This window comes from Henckelia pumila, chromosome 3, assembly GCF_033568475.1.
Source record: "Henckelia pumila isolate YLH828 chromosome 3, ASM3356847v2, whole genome shotgun sequence".
Classification (NCBI taxonomy): Eukaryota; Viridiplantae; Streptophyta; class Magnoliopsida; order Lamiales; family Gesneriaceae; genus Henckelia; species Henckelia pumila.
This window is the reverse complement of record NC_133122.1, coordinates 152,180,838-152,199,563: the sequence shown is the minus strand read 5'-3', so window position 1 is coordinate 152,199,563 and position 18,726 is coordinate 152,180,838. Positions and strand designations below refer to the sequence as shown.

Genomic DNA, 18,726 nt, shown 5'->3' with positions numbered 1-18,726 from the left:
GAAGAAGATAGGAACGGAAAGTCAAGTTGCCGATATATTTACCAAGGCACTTAGCAAAACAAAGTTTGATGAGTTTCGAAGTGATCTTGGTGTCATTGACAGTAAGCTTGCACTAAGTGGGAGTGTTGAAAATTAGTGAAACTTACTGTTAATCTAATTGTTGAATTTGTCTTTCCAAATAATTTTAATTTGTTATTTATTTTCATTTACTGATATTATTTTCTTTTATTTAGGAGTTAATGGATTGAGTACTCTAGCAGTTTTTGGTTTGTATTTTCAGAAAATAAAAAAGTTTTAGATTCATCAATCTTTCCAACTTCTCTCAATGATTTTCTACTTCTCATAATTTATTTCACACAAATCTCGATTTCGATAACCAGTGCAGTAGTCTTCTTCGTCCTAGACTTCCTAGACATTATCATGTGTGTATTTTTCAGGTTTTTTGATGGGTTCTTGGAGGGAGAATGCTCTCCATGTTACTGCATGAAAAGGCCGGGAATGATTCAAGAAAACAAAGATGATTTTCTTGAACTCGAACGGGACAACGAGCTTTCTGAGAGTCTTCATGGGAGAAGAAACCTTTTCAGGGAAATGGTATTGCTCAGAAATCCAAGAGTTCCAAGTAAAAAAGAAGGGCTTTGTGTTGGGGAATTGAAGAATAGGTGGTCCGATTGCGGATGCGAATCTTGTGTTTCTTGGATGAGCAAGGGAAGCTCTGATTTCAGGCTTCACGTCATTGTCAAAGAATCACCGAAAGGTATTTGAAAAAATGTTTTCTTTTCATGTGAATACAAAACTATCGATCATTTTTTTAATAAACCATCCACTTGCCTGTGTTTTTTTAATACTTGATCTGCAGTTGATATATTGGTCCACGATTTGTACATAGAAAAACTTAAATGTCAATTATAAATTCTTTCTATCTTCCAGTCTTTTTTTAATATTAAAGTTCTATATATATTGGCAGCTAGGCGGGAGCTTTGTTCCCAAGAATCATCTGTGCAGAATGTAATTCTAATCCATGGATTCCTCTCGTCATCCTCGTTTTGGATGGAATCCCTGTTTCTTAACTTGTCCGAACATACGAACCAAAAGTACAGAATTTTCGCGGTGGACTTGTTAGGATTTGGGAGCAGTCCAAAGCCAAAAAACTGTAGTTACGCTCTGAAAGAACATCTAGAAATGGTTGAGGTTTCGGTTATTCGTCAGTTTCGACTTAGTTCTTATCACTTTGTTGCTCATTCCATGGGTTGTGTGATTGCTCTATCATTAGCCGCTAAGCACTCCAAATCAGTTAAATCTATCACTTTGATTGCTCCCGTAAGTATTCCTTGTCGCCCCTTGGGCCTATGGACCCACCAAGTCTAATGTAATAGATGATCTCTGCTAGCAACTGCTTTAATTATTTTTATCCTCATTTGTATAAAAATTGGTAACCTGATTTATGTGTTTGTACTGTATGAATGTCAGCCTTATTTCTCTTCTTCGAAAGGGGATGCGAGTTTGGTGGCACTCGAAAGCCTTGCCATGAGACGAGTATGGTCACCCGTGCTCTTTGTTTCAGCATTGATATTGTGGTACGAGCACTTGGGCAGATGCGTTTGTTTCTTTATATGTCGGAATCACAAGGCTTGGGAGTGGATTCTAAAGCTGCTCACTAGAACAAGGTCAACATTAATTAGATTAGATATATGCCATTTCTGAATGTTATAACTACAGATGAGTAATTCGGGGAGCAAAGTTGAGATTAGATGAGAGTGAGCAACGGGACGATAGTGAGATGTTTGCTTCCTCTCACTCCCTGTTCTTTTTGATACTCTTGTGTTACATGTACAAGATCGGAGTTCAAACTAAAACACTAGTTTATTTGATGGGATATGCATGTTAAACTGGTTCACCAATTTTTGAGGCACGATTGTTGGCGAGTTGAGGGCGGTGGCGCGATTTTTTTTTTCCAATGGCATCACCCTATTTTACGTTATTAAGTCCAAACTCTCATGATCTCATCTCATATGTGAACATTTTGTTTCATCATTCCATGTAGTTGATACAATTTGTATTTGCTTGGTCTTTAGGGATCTTCATTTTTCAATCATAGACACAACGCGCCACACTCATCACTCAGCATGGCATACGATGCACAATGTTATATGCGGGGGTGCGAAACTTTTGGATGGATACTTGGAAGTTTTGACTGCTGCCCGGGTGAAAATTCATGTCGTTCAAGGGACTCGGGATCGAATAGTGCCAATAGAATGCAGCTTCAACATGAAGGCCAAGGCTCCACACGTAGAGCTTGAAATTGTACCAAATGCTGATCACAACAGTGTAATTTTTGGTAGAGAAAAGGAATTTATTATGAGTTTAGAGTGTGTGGGAATCAACTTGGAGAAGATAGCAGCAGAACATAATATGTTTCAGAAATCATAATGATATCTTTTATGCAAATTTTGTGATGTCATGATCATATATTACATTGTTAAATGGTTTAATATTTATATGAATATTGATATTTGTCTATCTATAATATGAAATATTTATTTCTTGCTACTTCACCTTAAAAAGACAAGGGTAAATCTAAGGATAAAAATTTACCAATTATCATCGGGTTCATCGAAAAATTGGTCCCATATGAATTGATAATTGTCTTTCTTTGTCAGTGAGTTTCGCAATGTCTACTTAAACTTTCCTTAGGTGTAAATTTTATTGAGATGTATTCTGAATTCTGAACAAGACAGCAACATCAGCAACAACGAACAACTAGTTAGTCGAGACGAGAGATACTCTATATCCGCAAGACGAAATTTCCCGTTAACAGTGCTCAACGTTGACAACAATCGTCTCTAAAATACAACGACTTGCGAATAAGATATATCCGCACTAAAAATATCTCGAACTTCAACGAACTAAAATATGCAGCAAATTTCTTTTGTGAGAGAGGGGAGAATTTGTAGAAAAGCAGAAATCTGACGTTTTATGTTATCAGATTACTGAGTGTTCTTTTCTGCGTTATAACCAATCATATATATAAACTGAGTCCCCAAAGAATGTCTTATGACCTAAAGATGCAACCATGACAGAAGCAGCCCAAAACGAGACGTAACTTTTCGAAATACAGACGACGCGCTCGAGCGGTAATTTTATACCGCTCGAGCGACAAATCTTCTATCAGGCACTCTTTTGGACGCTCGCTCAAGCGGTAAGTTTGTGCCATTCGAGCGGCAAACTTTATGTCCCGCAGGTGGTACGTTGCTCGCTCGAGCGGTAAAATATTACTGCTCGAGCGGCAGGTTCTCTGCCTTCAAGTGGTGGTGTACACATTAAAATAATAATAAATATTATTTTGACTAAATTTTATCAAAAAGAATAATTGGATCATAAGACCCCACCTCACCGCCCTGAGCCGAGCCGGCCGGCCGCACGCGTATGTGTTTGTTGCACGACTAGCGTCTTACCTCTTTACAAAACATCTGGTGCCCTAAGGACTCAATCCCATAATCCAAAGTTGGATTATTTAAGAAGAGACACACATTGAAATTTTTTCAATGTGGGACAAGCTTTTTCTCAATTTATTAACCATTTTCTTTCTCAATTCATTCACAAATTTTCACCAATCCCCTACATGAATGAATTTTACGCACGTTAGCATTCTCACTTGAAAGTTTGTATGAGTTATTGTTACATCAGGATAGGTAGCTTGTGGCTTTGAACCTACCTTAGTAATATACTATAGGATTTACTAGTTGCATAGTGACGCGATGTCTTGAACTAGTCAACCATTTATGTAAACCAATTCAATAGTATTTACATAACAATACTCTAACATATTTTATTCTTTCGTTGTGTCCATTTTGGCCCTGGACCATATCTTAGATTCATAAGATTTTCAATCAAAACGGCCAATACTTTGAACTTATATAGGTGATCTCCTATCAAGAGTATCCTGTGTTACTCTACCTTATAGGTATAAGAATCATTAAAAAATAACTTAACCTCACCATATGTTGCAGGTCATTTCTACTTGGATGTTCTAGGAATGAGTGAGTAAAGATTTCAAGTAATCAAACTAATATTTATAACTTAGTTGTCCCATTGAACCAAGATTTTGAGATCTCCAATTCTCAAGGTTGGGTTACCGCTATAAATATTTTATTTTGTGGATTTTAAGCACATTCTTCTTAGCAGTTTGTACATTTGATCTCTATTTATACTCTTTGTAAGCAGATCCGCAAGGTTTTTCTTTGACTATTTGACAACATGGCAGTGTCAAAATTGTGATGCCACTGTTTAGGTGCTTGTTTGAGTCCATACAACGACTTGACAAGTTTACACAACTTTTGTTCTTTTCCGGGTACAATGAACCATTATGGTTGTTTTATATATATTTCTTCTTCCAACTCTCCATTCAAAAATGCGGTTTTAACATCCATTTGGTGAATCTCAAGAACATGCAATGCAGCAATAACTATGAGCACACGAATGGATGTTATTCTAGAAACCGAAGAGTACGTGTCGAAGAAATCATATCCCTCCTTTTGTCTAAAACCTTGAACCACTAGACGAGCTTTATATTTATCTATATATCCATATTCTTTGTATTTCATTTTAAAGATCTACTTGGATCCCAAAGGTTTACATTTCGGAGAGAGATCAACCAACTCCCAAGTATGATTATGCATTATGGAATCTATTTCATTTTGTATGGCTTCCTTCCAAAAAGGAGCCTCTGGATTTGATAAAGCTTCTTGAATAGTTCTTGGTTCATTATCTAACATGTATGTTAGAAAATCAGGACCGACTTTTCAACTTTTGCACGCTTGCTGCGTCTTGGTTTTTCATTGTTTTGTGGAGTTTCAATTGAATTTTCATAAGTTCGCTTGTTCGAACTTATTTCTTTCTTTTCTTTACAAGGAAAGATATTTTCAGAAAATACAGCATTCTTTGACTCCATAATGGTGCCTTTTTTTACCTCAGAAATTGTTGATATATGCACTAAGAATCGATATGCACTACTATTGTAAGCATATCCAATAAATATGCAGTCAACCATTTTAGGCCCAATTTTTATTTGTTTTGGCTTAGGTACTTCTACTTTAGCCAAACACCCCCACACTTTGAGGTATTTGTAAGAAGGTTTACGGCATTTCCACTGTTCATATGGTGTTTCATCTCTCCCTTTGATTGGTATCTTGTTTAGAATGTGAGTTGCAGAGAGAATCGCTTCACCCCACATATTTTGAGGTAAGCCAGAATTTATTAACCACGCGTTCATCATTTCCTTTAAGGTTCGATTCTTGCGTTGCCATTAGATTGAGGAGAGTATGGGGATGTCGTTTGATGAATGATGCCTGAATACGACATAGGAAAATACATCTTTGGTGTTTATATTGTTCGAGAGGCGTATAATTCCATAGAAGTCGTTAGAAGAATTCTCGTATCATTTATCGGATTTAATAGTTAAACTTAGATAGACATATTGAGTTTGCTATTGGATACGAATTTCTGCTTGACACTCGAGAGAGGTAGTAGAAAATAATAGAAATTCTTGGCTAATAAACTAGAACATTTTATAATTGAACAATCACTAGAAATAAATTGTGGTGGACAGTCAAGTGAAGTCGAACCTCTAGCATTCATCGCTTATTGAATTTTTATTTCGTAAATTCGTGGTTATTTAATTTTATTTCTTGTATATTTTAGGTTTATTAAAATCAAACCATTTTCATAGCTCTACATAGGATTAGGATTTTATTAGTTGCAAATATTTGATATAATATCATTTATTCATTCTTCGTGGGATCGACTTGGACTTAATTCCTATATTATAACTTGACATCGTGCGCTTGCGAGCAAAAAACACGCAATAAGTTTTTGGCGCCGTTTCCGGGGATTGAATTTTATTTGATTTATATTAAATTGTGCTAATTAGTCTTAATTTTGATTTAGAGCATTTTATTTTATTTTTTTGTTCTAACTTTAAATTTTTCTCTGTCTATGCAGTTTATGCAAAAAATCCAGAGTTACGACTCACTGCTCTTTGATCCGGAAATCGAGAAAACTGATAAAGCTTTGAGAAAATCTAGAAGAGAAGAGTTGTAACAAATGGCTGAAGAAAGAGAAAGATTTGTCAATAATGCTCCAGTGCCAATAAGAGATCACTTTCGACCGGTGATCAACAATCATTATTCTGGAATAGCTCGGCAGAATATCACTGCAAATAATTTTGAATTGAAGCCAGATCTGATCAATATGGTGCAGCAAAATCAGTTCAGGGGTGCAGCTACTGAAGATTCAAATTTGCATCTGCGCACTTTTCTAGAGATTGCTGACACAGTGAAGATTCATGGTGTTACTGAGGACACCATCATACTACAATTGTTCCCGTTCTCTCTTAGAGACAATGCTCGTAGTTGGTTGCAGTCATTACCTCTTGGGAGCATCACTTTATGGGAGGACATGACATATAAATTTCTGGCTAAGTACTTTCCTCCTGCCAAGTCCGCCCAACTGAAAATTGAGATCACAACTTTCAAACAGCAAGATTATGAGCTACTGTATGAAGCTTGGGAGCATTACAAGGAATTTCTTAGGAAGTGTCCAAACCATAATTTTCCGGATTGGGAACAGATCGAATTATTCTACAATGGTTTGAATGAGCCAACTCGTATTTCTGTGGATGCTGCAGCTGGAGGTTTGATATTTTCTAAATTTCCTGCAGATGCATATGAGATGCTTGAGAAAATGACTATTAACAGTTATCAGTGGCCGAGTGAGAGATCTGCGATAAGGAAGCCTGCTGGAATTCATGAGGTTGATGCGTTCACTGCTTTGACTGCTCAGATGGCTACTATTTCTACACAGTTGGCTGCACTGACCAAAGGGAATCAAAGTTCTACTGAGACAGCATCACTGGTGACTGCCTTAAATTCTGCTGATGGATTTGAGAGTGTGGAGCAAGATCAATATGTGAACAACTGGAATTACAACAACTATCGAGGTGATCCTGTACCCAATCAGTATCATTTTAGTTTGTGTAATCATGAGAATTTTTTCTATGCAAACAATAAGAATGTGTTGAATCCTCCACGGGGGTTCAATACTCAGAATGGTGAGGGTAAGGCATCTTTGGAAGATTTGGTGCATAATTTTATTTCAGAGTCTTCCACAAGATTTAAGAGGAATGAGAATAATCTGGATAGTATGGAAACACACTTGACCAATGTGAGCGCTTCTATAAAAAATCTTGAAACACAAATTGGTCAACTGGCGAATGCATTGAATAATCAACAGAGAGGTGTGTTTCCTAGCAATACTGAGGTTAATCCAAGGGAGCAGTGCAAGGCTGTCATTCTTAGAAGTGGTAAAGAACTTGGGGTTGATAACCCAAAGGCAGTGGATGACGAGGAAGTTGAAGAGATTGCGGTGGAATCTAAAAAATCTGACAACAAAAATTCCAGCAAGTCTGCAGTTGTGCCTGAGAAACTGCCTGTACCAAAAGCTGTTCTGTCATATCCTCAGCGGTTCAAGAAAAAAACGTTGGATGAGAAGTTTTCTAAGTTTCTTGACATCTTCAAGAAAATTCATATAAATATTCCATTCACTGATTCTTTGAAGCAGATGCCACACTATGCTAAATTCATGAAGGATGTGATGGCGAGGAAGAGAAATCTTGAAGAGTTTGAAACAGTGAAGTTGACAGAGTAGTACAACGCCATTCTGCAAAAGAAACTGCCACAGAAATTGAAAAATCCAGTCAGTTTTACTATTCCTTGTATTATTGGTGGTGCGACTGTTAGTAGGGCATTATGTGGTTTAGGTGCAAGTATTAATTTAATGGCTTTTTTCTATTTTTAGGTCTTTGGAGTTTGGTGAGGTGAAACCAACCACGATTACTCTGCAGTTGGCTGATCGTTCTCTAACATATCCTCGAGGAGTTGTGAAAGATGTTTTGGTAAAAATAGATAAATTTATTTTTCCCGTTTTTGATTTGATTATCCCTTGTCGTTCGCTCCCACATCACAAATCCGTGTCCCAAGCCTACTTGAATGCGTAATTGTTTGTGGTTCTGTTGTTTGGGTGTCGCTTTTTCTCCTTTCAATTCTCTCCAAAGTGTGCGTCTCTTGTGCGGCTCCTTTTATATGCCCCTAAAATCGTCCAAAAATAAGCCCAAAAAAAACCCAAAGTTTCCTTCCAAAAAAAAATCACAAAATCTAACTTCGCAACGGCGCGCTCGCGTATGGCTTTCGGGTTTGAAATTCTACAGCGCGCAATAATTTTCAAAAAATCATATCTCACAATCTAACCGTCGGGTTGAGCTGAAATTTTGACAGTAGTTTTAAAAATCTCAAAATTTATTCTGAACGGTGGAGATCGGATTTGGATGAATCAAACATTCCCAATAATTTTCTGAAGTTGCTGCTCCGTATTTCATCTTTTCGCTTCTTCTTGGTACTTTTGCGCCAATCCTTGTATCTCACAAAAACAACAAAGAATATGCATAAAACTTACTCGATACATAACAAAAGTCAAGTAAAATCATATATAAATTAAGTACATAAATTGCACTTATCAATGCCCGAAGTTGAGCAAAATTCTTCAAAAAGAGCCACATATTCTCCACCTCGATCACTTCGAATCATTTTTATCTTTGAACTTTGTTGATTTTCAATCTCAGTCTTATATTTCTTGAAAGCTTCGATTGCTTCATCTTTGCTTTTCAATAAATATACATAACAAAATTTGGTACAGTCATCAATGAATGTTATAAAGTACTTATTTTCACCTCGTGTTTGTACCATTTTTAAATCACATACATCAGTGTGTATTAATTCAAGTGGCGTAGTACTTCTCATGACAGTATGAAATGGAATTTTTGCCATTTTTTTTCTTCAACACAAATCTCACACTTGTTTTGTGGATTTCTTTTAAATGTAGGTATTACATTTAAATTTGCAAGTCTTTGCAACGTATTGAAGTTAACATGTTCTAATCGTTCATGCCATAAATCATAACTTTCAGTCAAGTAAGCATAACCAACAATTTTATTCTTCGCCTCAGGGCGGATAACATTCATTACATTCAACTTAAAGAGACCACTATCTTGGTACCCTTTACCAACAAATACACCAGACTTTGTCAATACAAACTTATCAGACTCAAATATCATTCTAAATCCTGCCTTGCTCAAGTGAGAAGCAAAAACTAAGTTCTTTCTAATCTCTGGAACATGCAACACATTCTTGAGTGTCACCTCTTTTCCCGAGGTCATTTTCAACACCACATTTCTTACTCCAACAACTTCAGATGTTGCGGAGTTTCCCATAAACAGCTTTCGATCACCAATTGTGGCATATGTGGAATAAAAATCTCTTGTTGAACAAATGTGGCTCGTAGAGCCAGTATCGATCCACCATCCTCTTGGATCATCCACAATGTTTTTCTCTAAAATAACATCACTTAAATCAATATCAGAAATTTCCAAAGGCACATACCTTTCTTCAACCATGTTTGCTTGCTTTGGTTTTTGAATTTTATTGTTTTTCTTCGGAAGTCGACAGTCTCTTGGCATGTGATTCGGTTTGCCACAGTTGTAGCAACTTCCTTGGAATTTATTACCTTTCCCCTTTTGCTTTCCATCACGGGGGCGCTTCCTCTTGTGATTCATACTCGATTCTGCCAGATTTGCTTTGGCCTTGGTTTCCATCATCTTTTTATATGACTTGAATTCTGTGTTTCTGTTATCCTCTTCAATGCAAAGTCTAACGATCAGATCTTCAAATTTTAACTCCTTACGTTTGTTCTTAAAGTAGTTCTTGAAGTCTTTCCACAGCGGTGACAACTTCTCAATGTTAAAAGCGACTTGGAATGGTTCATTGATTTCCATCCCTTCGGACAACAAGTCATGCAAGATAATATGTATTTCTTACACTTGACTCATCACAGTTTTTGAGTCTATCATCTTGAATTCGAAAAATTTTCCAACCACAAACTTCTTTATGCCTGCATCTTCAGTTTTGTATTTTTTTTCCAAGGAATCCCAAAGTTGAAAGAGTGGGTGCCCGGTTAGCCAACTTGTGGCTAAGGACTTTTATGACTCTATGTATAAACAATCTTTGTTTAATATAATTTACATTAATTAATGGCATTATCTTTATCTTTCTTCATATTGTTATATTGTGATATACTATTGTTGTTTTGATAAAGACCTTGAATATACTATAGTGTAAGTAAGATGAGATAGTGAATAAAGAGAGATCACTATTATGAAACACATCTTATAGTCACTGTATATTCTAAACAGTTCCTAGTCAATTGAGCCGTCCGCTAATAAGGATAAGGATCGCTTGAGATTGAGACTAGCATTTGTGATGCCAAGTACCATGTTTCATTGGTAATGGACATGGAGATGTTCAAAGCATGCAAATGGATATTCATATGATGAATGATCGAACTACCCTATTTGGACTTTTCAAGTGGTTATCACTTATCGAGTGGATAAAGTCCGCGGTTTTGGTTGTACACCATTAGTCCTTACTACTTGAAACATCATTGAGACTCTATATGTTAGTACTGTACTTTGACTCATTTACCGACTCTATTGGGGTCAAAAGGTATCGGGATTGGGTACAGTTACGACACATATAGGAGTCGATGCTTTGTTGTCGAGGATTCACCACATACTTGCGAGTGTGGATATCCTATGCGATTTGAGGACATATTAGTGTGACAAATCTCTGGCCAGAGTACATGATGTGTTTTAGGTTACTCGGTTTTCCTAGTAACACATGCGATGTCACTATTTGATCTCCGAGATGTAATGCATAGTTATCGAATCTCGAACGACTCTCGATGCACCAATGGTTGTTGATTCGATCGGGATATATGGATGAAGGGACCGTACTGTACGCTAACCAAAATCTACTGGTTCTTGCAGGCACTATCAGTGATACTTAGGGAATCATGGGGCGATGTTGCTAGACGCTCTTACCATGATTCTTTGGGCAAGTCGGAAATTGTTGTTCCGAGTCACAAGGAGTTGTGAGCCCACGGCTAGCTGTATCCCTGAACCATTGAGGGTCACACAAGTAATGGATTACTAAACCCCGTTGAGATAGTTAAATTTAAAGAGTTAAATTTAATGAAAGAGAAGTTGGACTTCTTAACTAAAAGGGAGTGGAATTTCCTAAAATGACATAGGGATGGGCATTTTTGGAAATCACTGAATTCAGATTCAGAAAAATTATCTTGACTTTAAAAGGTGCAGAAATGGTTTCTGTGCACAATGGTGAAATCGGTTTATCAATCGGAGTCATAATGAATTCTATATTAATTTCTATAACAACGGGCTTGGCTTGTTGGGCTTAAGTTATGGATTGTGGGCCATAAGGAGTTAGAGTCCTAATACAATTATAACTTAATCTAGTCTAAAAATTATCTATAAATACATGTGTAGTGTTCGAAAATTGACACAATTAATTCTAGCAATTTTCGAAATTCACATAAAATAATTCAAGGGGATTTTCGAAAATCCTCTGTCCCTTTTGAGAAAATTCGGTCTGTGATTTTTGTGAAAAATTATATTTCAAATTAACAGATCAAATCTGTTTATTCTCTACGATAAACTTCTGATTGATTTCTAGTGCAATCAATCAAAGGGTTTCTGTTTTCTGTTCGTGGACCTTATTCCGGAGATTGATCGTGAAGTCATCGGTTTCCGGGATATACAAGAAGAGCAGATTAAATTCTGTTGGTGTCCATAATCAAACCGTTGCTTGAAGAGGTAAAATATTATTAATTGTGATTATTATTATTTTACTTGCATAATTTAATCGTAAAGTTTTGATACCCGTGATATGAAATCGTTCCATATAGAAAAATAAAAATTTTTAACTTCCGCTGCACCGGGTATCAATTATTAATTGATCTGAACACGTTTTCCAACAGTGGTATCAGAGCCAGGTTGCTCAGATCAAACGATTAAATTAATCTATTGTACAAAATTTTTGGCCTCGGGTTTTTGAAACAAAAACAAAAATTTTAAATTAAAATTTAATGGGCACATCGGGCAGCGATCGTCGCTGCCCGGGGCAAGGGCAGCGATTGGATCGTTGTCCGCTGCCCAAGGGCAGTGAGCCCATCGCTGCCCAGCGCACGGTGCTGCCCATGGGCAGCAATTTGATCGCTGCCCTGCCCGGGCACCTTTTTTTTGGGGCGCGGGCTGCTCGGGTTTGTCCCGGGTAGCCCGGGAAAAATTAAAATGTATTTTTAATTAAAATTTTAATATTTTGAAATTTTAGTTTTTGGTCCGATCGAAAATTGTTTTTGATTGGTTCACGAGGCATCGGATCGAATTGTTCGAGTCCGAAATTTTTAAAATTGATTTTTGGATAAATTTAAATTTTTGGAAAATTTATAAATTTTATCCGTTAAATTAGATTTTATAAAATCAATTATTTTGGTACAATTGATGATAAGATATGATCTTATGAAAGGATAAGATAAAATTTGATTTTATCTTTTTAAATTATGATGTCATTGCATGTTATCCAATGTTTTAATTATTGAATTAATTATTGGATAAGAGGATGATCGATTGCCATGACCAAGTTTGTAGGTGTATGTTAGGTGATTTACATTTGTCTTATTGTTGTTGGGTTTTATTAATGGGCTTGGTTTATAGCCCAATTTGAATTGTCATTTGTAGTAAAAAGTGGGCTTGGTTTATGGCCCGTTCCCACCCTTAAATATTATCCCCTACTTGTCATCGAAATTTATTGTAAATTTGTTAGACTTAGTGGGAGATAAATATTTGAAGACAATGGTTGGCCCAGCAGACGATAAAGACCGAAGAAATGTAAATGAAAGCTCAATGTATAGGATTGCATTGTATACTTGCATATCACCTAGGATTGGACTTAGACTCGTGATTGGCAACCACGGGTCGATTAGATAATTGGATCGATCATCCTTAAATAATATATTATATTATTGATGTATGCATGTTTAGACTAAATTGTATGAATCCCGCAAGCATACATAAATTGCATGATGAGACAGATTTTCAAAAATTAAAAATCCCTCATTTTAAATATGATTTAAAATTGATATCAAGATAAACAAAAGGGAATTTAAATATTGTTTAAATGTTCCTACCTTCCATCAACGATCAATGTATGAGATGCTACCCGCGGATACGGTTCGGCTCATATTATTGGGGGGGCCCGTTCGTCGGAAAGCTGTACATTGGATCGACACATGTTGTAAGTTGGGTGAAACTCCCATGGGATTGTCTCATATTATTGGGGGATCCACATGGCGACCTTCCATCACAACTTAATATTGATGGGTTATCTTGACATGTCACAATAAACGGCGTCATATTATTGGGCCCTTATTGGACATGAGGTAAAAACATGGGGGTTACTTTGGAAGTAATTGGGCTCTATATTTTGAAAATTATGATTGGCTGATATTATTCGGGACTATGATTTGTCAATTGGACTCCATGTTCCCACTAAGGAAAGGAGTTTCCCGTTTTCACTAGAGGGTAGTGAAATCGTTAAAATAGTGGGAGTGTAATTCATAAAATTAAAATTCGCCATATTTTATGTCTTAGTAAATTAATTAAACAATCATCGATTATTGTCTGTTTCATCTCAGTATATTATTATGATGAATCTTTGTAATCCACATGTTTTAATTCTCGAACAAAACAAACTTTCTGGCGCAACTATACGGAATGGTTCAATAAGTTAAGATTGTCCAGAGTTCGGAAAAGATTTTCTAAGTGTTAGAAAAGGCTTCTTCGAAAACAGCCCCGACTGATGTAACCGCCGAAAGGTTGGCCAAACTAGAGAAATGGTTGGACCATGATCTCAAGGCAAAATGTTACATGCAAAATTGGACAAGTCTAAACAAGTTTGCCATAACTGCAAGAAACCCGGTCATTGAAAATGTGACGTCCCGTATTTTAAAACATTTATTTAAAAGAGTTGCGAAAAAAGAGTGAGGAAATTTTTCAAAACTTTTTAAACTATGATGGGAGTGCATCGCTCTAGTAAATCAACAAATTCATTATATGAAACACGGATGCAATCCTACACTTAAGTCCATCTAAATTACGGCACGTCAAAACCTGCTACTAACATTTTAAGAGGATAAGGGAAAGTGAGTTCAATTAATTAACTATGTAAATAAAATACATTTGAAAGACGAAACATTTGAGATCCTCAAAACTCATCTTTAGAAGACTGACAATGAAAATAATTAAACCATTACTTTTGAACATCGTAAATAAAATATTGTAACAACATAACATAAATAATCATAGGTAAATATTTTATTTTTAAATACATCAGAGCTTTTGAACTATTGTGTCATGCAATGTCTTCGCCTCTTGGATTCTTCAGCCATGCTGCCAAAGCTTTTTAAATCAAAACTGCTAAACCATCTGTACCATTCAAGTATAGTGAGTCTAAAGGACTCAGCAAGATTAAAATATACATATTGATTTCATTATAGTTTCAAAATAATTTAAACTTAAAATGACTTGAGCATACATAACATGATACTTTGAACTTGAAGAATTTTAACGTAAACATCATAGAACTTTAAACTTAAAATCTTGAACATGAACTTCAAAACTCTTAAAAGATCCAAGGAACTTGAACATATACATTAACATACTTAACTTTAAATCTTGAAAATAGGCTTCATGCATATTCACAAAACTTTACCATTTCCTTCTTAAATAAACATTTGCACTTAACATCTAATAAATAAAATCATGCAACTTGGACAACATCAAACCGTGAACATTAACCATGAACATAACATAAAAACTTATCATTTTGGGGTGATGAATTATGTAAAATTGTGGCAACCGTCATAATGGGCACATTCATCTTTCTTTTCTGTTGATCAACAAGCATATGGCACTAAGCCTCATAACATTCATTCATTCCTTTTCGGAGGCTCCTCCGGAGCTCATCCCGGAGGACCTAACCCGTACATTGAGCCGTATTTGGGAGGGCTACTCTGGAGTCCAAACCGGAGCACCGTTCCCGTATTGCCACCACAAAGACACATAAGACATCAAAATATTTTCATGCATCAACATATTATATCTTCATAATTCAACATAGCATTATTCATTCATGCTTCATCATTTTCATTTCATCAACATATCATTTCATCCATCCTGAAGCATCATTGAAACATCATAATTTCCATCTTAAATTTTGTTTCATGAACATAAAACTTTACTCGATAACTTCGTGCATGTAATAAATGATAAAAATCATACTTTCATATATAGGTTTCATGAAAGAAACTTAAACATGTACATGCATCACATAACGTAATCGGTCCACGTAAGTCGTTCTTGTCGTTCTTGACTTAAAACTTGAAACTTTTTGTATAGAAACTCTTAAATATATTTTAGAAGCCTTAAAAGATCATAACCATGAATTTAGGACCCTAAAATAAAATATAAAAATCATAAATTTCGAATGAAAGGGGCGCCCGCTCAACTTCTAGGCGCGGGCGCGCCTGACCTGCGCAACTAGTTCATCTTGCTCGCTCCACAACTCTATTCTTCAGTCAGAATCGGAAAACGTGGTAAACATGAAAGTTATAGATCTTGATCTTGGCTTTCGAATGACGAAAACCTCACCTAAAATAGATTTTTCAGTAAAACGTTATGCTGATTCTCCCGAGATGTGTCACTGCCGGAAATTCAAAATATTTGACACACTTCGAAGCGATTTTGGCCAATCTTTCAAACTGATTTTGATAAAACTCAAAACACAAAAGTTGTAGATAAATAAGTTATTTTCCAAATAGAATTTGCCTCATATCATTTGGATCACTACACTAATTTTTATCCTCAAAATCATAACAAGTATCGGTATTTCGGTGTCACCGGACACAACTTCAACACTTTAACTTCAAACATATACTTCTTTTACCCAAAATCCTAACTTCATAAATCATCAAAACTCATTTTCTTGTAATTTAAAATGGATTAACTAACTTCAAAACACTAAAATATTAAATGATTTTGCTTCAAAACTTTTAAACCGTAAATACTATCAAAATTTCTCAACTTCTTCAAAATCTCAAAAATTCATTTTCTTTCAATTAAACATCAATTTCTCACCTTTAAAACTTTTAATAACATCATAATCTTCAAAGATTCATTATTTTCTATACATCTATCAAAAACTTGTCAAGAACGACCACGTTTCACAATTTCAATAATTCATAACTTGACACTCGTAATTTCATGCTTCTTCAAAATCATAAACCATTAAAACATGCACATAAACATACATTTTCATATTAAAATTACTATAATCTTGAATGGGTTTCAAAATCTTAAAATACTTGTTGAAAAACTTGCCTTGAATGAAGATCGAGAAGATCCGGAACCTCGGCAACGGACTAACCTTGGCGCAAATGGAATTTTGGAAGCTAAACTACTTTGGATTTGGGGAAGCCGATGGAACCAAGAAATGAAGAGGGAAGAAGAATGGAAGGAAAGAGAATGAATGGGAAAAAGTTGACGTGAAGAGGGGGGATGATAGAATAATGGGGTGGGGTTGAGCATGTAGTAGGAGGGGGAAACCATAGATTAATGAGGTGGGTAAATGGTAGATGGATGAGGTGACGTTTAATTAATAAATAACGTGTGTTGATTACTTAAAACACATTCAGGTCACACGTTTCGAAACGAACTGATAAAATATTCCACCTCTTGAAGATTAAAGTAAAATTATTACAATATTATACTTAAAGTACTTGTAAAAATAATTCCTACGATCTCGTTCATAGGTTAGCTTCGTTCCGTGAGTTCAGAATCAAACTCGCCCTGAAATTATTAGTTCAACCGAGAACGTTATAACATTAAACACACAAATCATGAAATCATATACATAATCATAACTTAAAATAATTTAAAATATAAAACCATTAAATCAAGCATAACCTTTTAAATCATGAATAATGAAATGAAATAACTAAACATCATTTAACACAATAAAACATTTAAATGACAAAGTCATTTAAACAGCAATAACATTTAAATCATAAATAATCAAATAAAATAACTTAAAATTCATTTAAAATTTCTTTAATAAATCAAGAATAGTTTTATGGATTTTCTGGATATTACAGAAAACGTAACTGCAAAGGGTGTGTTTTACATTGAAATAAATGTTTTACTTAATACTACTTCTTGGGTATTGGATACCAGATGTAGATCTCATATTTGCAATGAGTTGCAAATGATGACAAAAAGTAATAAGCTTAGGAAGGGTGAGACCCAGCTAAGACTCGGAAATGGTTCTAGAGTTGAAGCCCAAGCTATAGGAGACATTTATTTAGTTTTGCAGAATGATTTTAAGTTATTTTTGAGAGACGTTTTATTTGTGCCAGATTCGATTAAAAACATTATTTCTATTTCTATGCTTGATAGAAATGGTTTTTCTTGTAATTTTGTGAATGGGATTTGCAATATTTACAAGAATGAATGTTTGATTGGAAATGGACAACTTGAAAACGATCTATATAACTTAAAATTAAAAGACGTTCCATTTAATTATGTTGATAAACCGGTAACAACAAATAAAAGGAAAAACGATAGTCAAAACCCGGCAAACCTTTGGCATGCTAGGATAGGTCATATTTCCTCAAGGAGGATGAACAAGCTAGTGGGAGAGGACATGTTTGATATGTCTGATATTAACTCTCTACCTACTTGTGAGTCCTGCCTAAAAGGAAAAATGACTAAATCTCCTTTCAAAGGGAAGCCTGAGCGTAGTCAAAATCTGTTGGATTTGATCCATACAGATGTTTGTGGACCATTTAGTATCGGTACTAAATTTGGAAACACCTACTTCATTACCTTTACTGATGATTATTCGAGGTATGGGTATTTATATTTAATGAAATATAAGTCTGAATCATTTGAAAAGTTCAAAGAATTCAAGGCTGAAGTAGAAAACAAACAAGGTAGAAGTATTAAAGCTCTTCGATCGGATCGAGGTGGAGAATACTTAAGTACCAAGTTTTTGAGCTATCTAAAAGAGAATGAGATTCTCTCTCATTGGACTCCTCCTATGACACCTCAGCTGAATGGTGTCTCGGAGCGTCGCAATCGAACTTTGTTGAACATGGTTCGATCTATGATGAGCTTCACTGAGCTCCCACCTTCGTTTTGGGGCTATGCGCTTGAAATGGCGGTATTGTTGTTGAACAATGTCCACACTAAAGCAGTAGATAAAACTTCATACGAGTTATGGAATGGCAAAGCTCCTAAGTATTCGTACTTAAGGATTTGGGGATGTCCTGCTTACGTGAAGCAGACAGTGGGAGATAAGTTGGATAGTCGATCCACCTTATGTTATTTTGTAGGATATCCGAAGAATTCAATCGGATATTATTTCTATCATCCTTATGAGACAAAAGTGTTTGTTTCGAGGAATGTCACCTTCATGGAGAAGGAGTTCTTATTAGATAAGAAAGGCAAGATGATGGAACTCAAAGAAATTCGAGAAGAACCCGAGATACAAAATAACGACCACACACCTCAAGAACCTTCAACGGACACGCCTATATCTAGGAGATCGGAGAGGACTTCTAGACCTCCTATTCGATATGGTCTTCTTCTTGAAGGGGATCAAAGTGAACCCGACATTGGATGTGATCCAAGAAACTTCAAGAAAG

At 35.7% G+C, this 18,726-nt stretch overlaps 1 protein-coding gene and 1 non-coding gene across 2 annotated transcripts; one reads left to right on the top strand and one right to left on the bottom strand.

Moving 5' to 3' along the window:
• Nucleotides 1-322: 322 nt before the first annotated feature.
• LOC140893143 (probable lysophospholipase BODYGUARD 4) lies at nt 323-2,469 on the top strand. Its single transcript, XM_073302208.1, has 4 exons — nt 323-757; nt 968-1,320; nt 1,471-1,667; nt 2,076-2,469. Exons 1-4 carry the CDS (start codon nt 421-423, stop codon nt 2,428-2,430), a joined length of 1,242 nt encoding a protein of 413 aa, XP_073158309.1. The 5' UTR covers nt 323-420; the 3' UTR covers nt 2,431-2,469.
• A 4,035-nt stretch (nt 2,470-6,504) lies between these two features.
• LOC140893947 (small nucleolar RNA R71) lies at nt 6,505-6,611 on the bottom strand. Its single transcript, XR_012153505.1, has one exon. It is a non-coding gene; the product is annotated as a small nucleolar RNA R71 (small nucleolar RNA).
• Nucleotides 6,612-18,726: the final 12,115 nt, after the last annotated feature.

Bases quoted from the DNA above. Each gene is read 5' to 3' on its own strand.
- LOC140893143 (XM_073302208.1), top strand. From the start codon at position 421: ATGTGTGTATTTTTCAGGTTTTTTGATGGGTTCTTGGAGGGAGAATGC. The intron at 758-967 runs GTATTTGAAAAA...ATATATTGGCAG, and splicing joins TGTCAAAGAATCACCGAAAG to CTAGGCGGGAGCTTTGTTCC. The intron at 1,321-1,470 runs GTAAGTATTCCT...TATGAATGTCAG, and splicing joins CTATCACTTTGATTGCTCCC to CCTTATTTCTCTTCTTCGAA.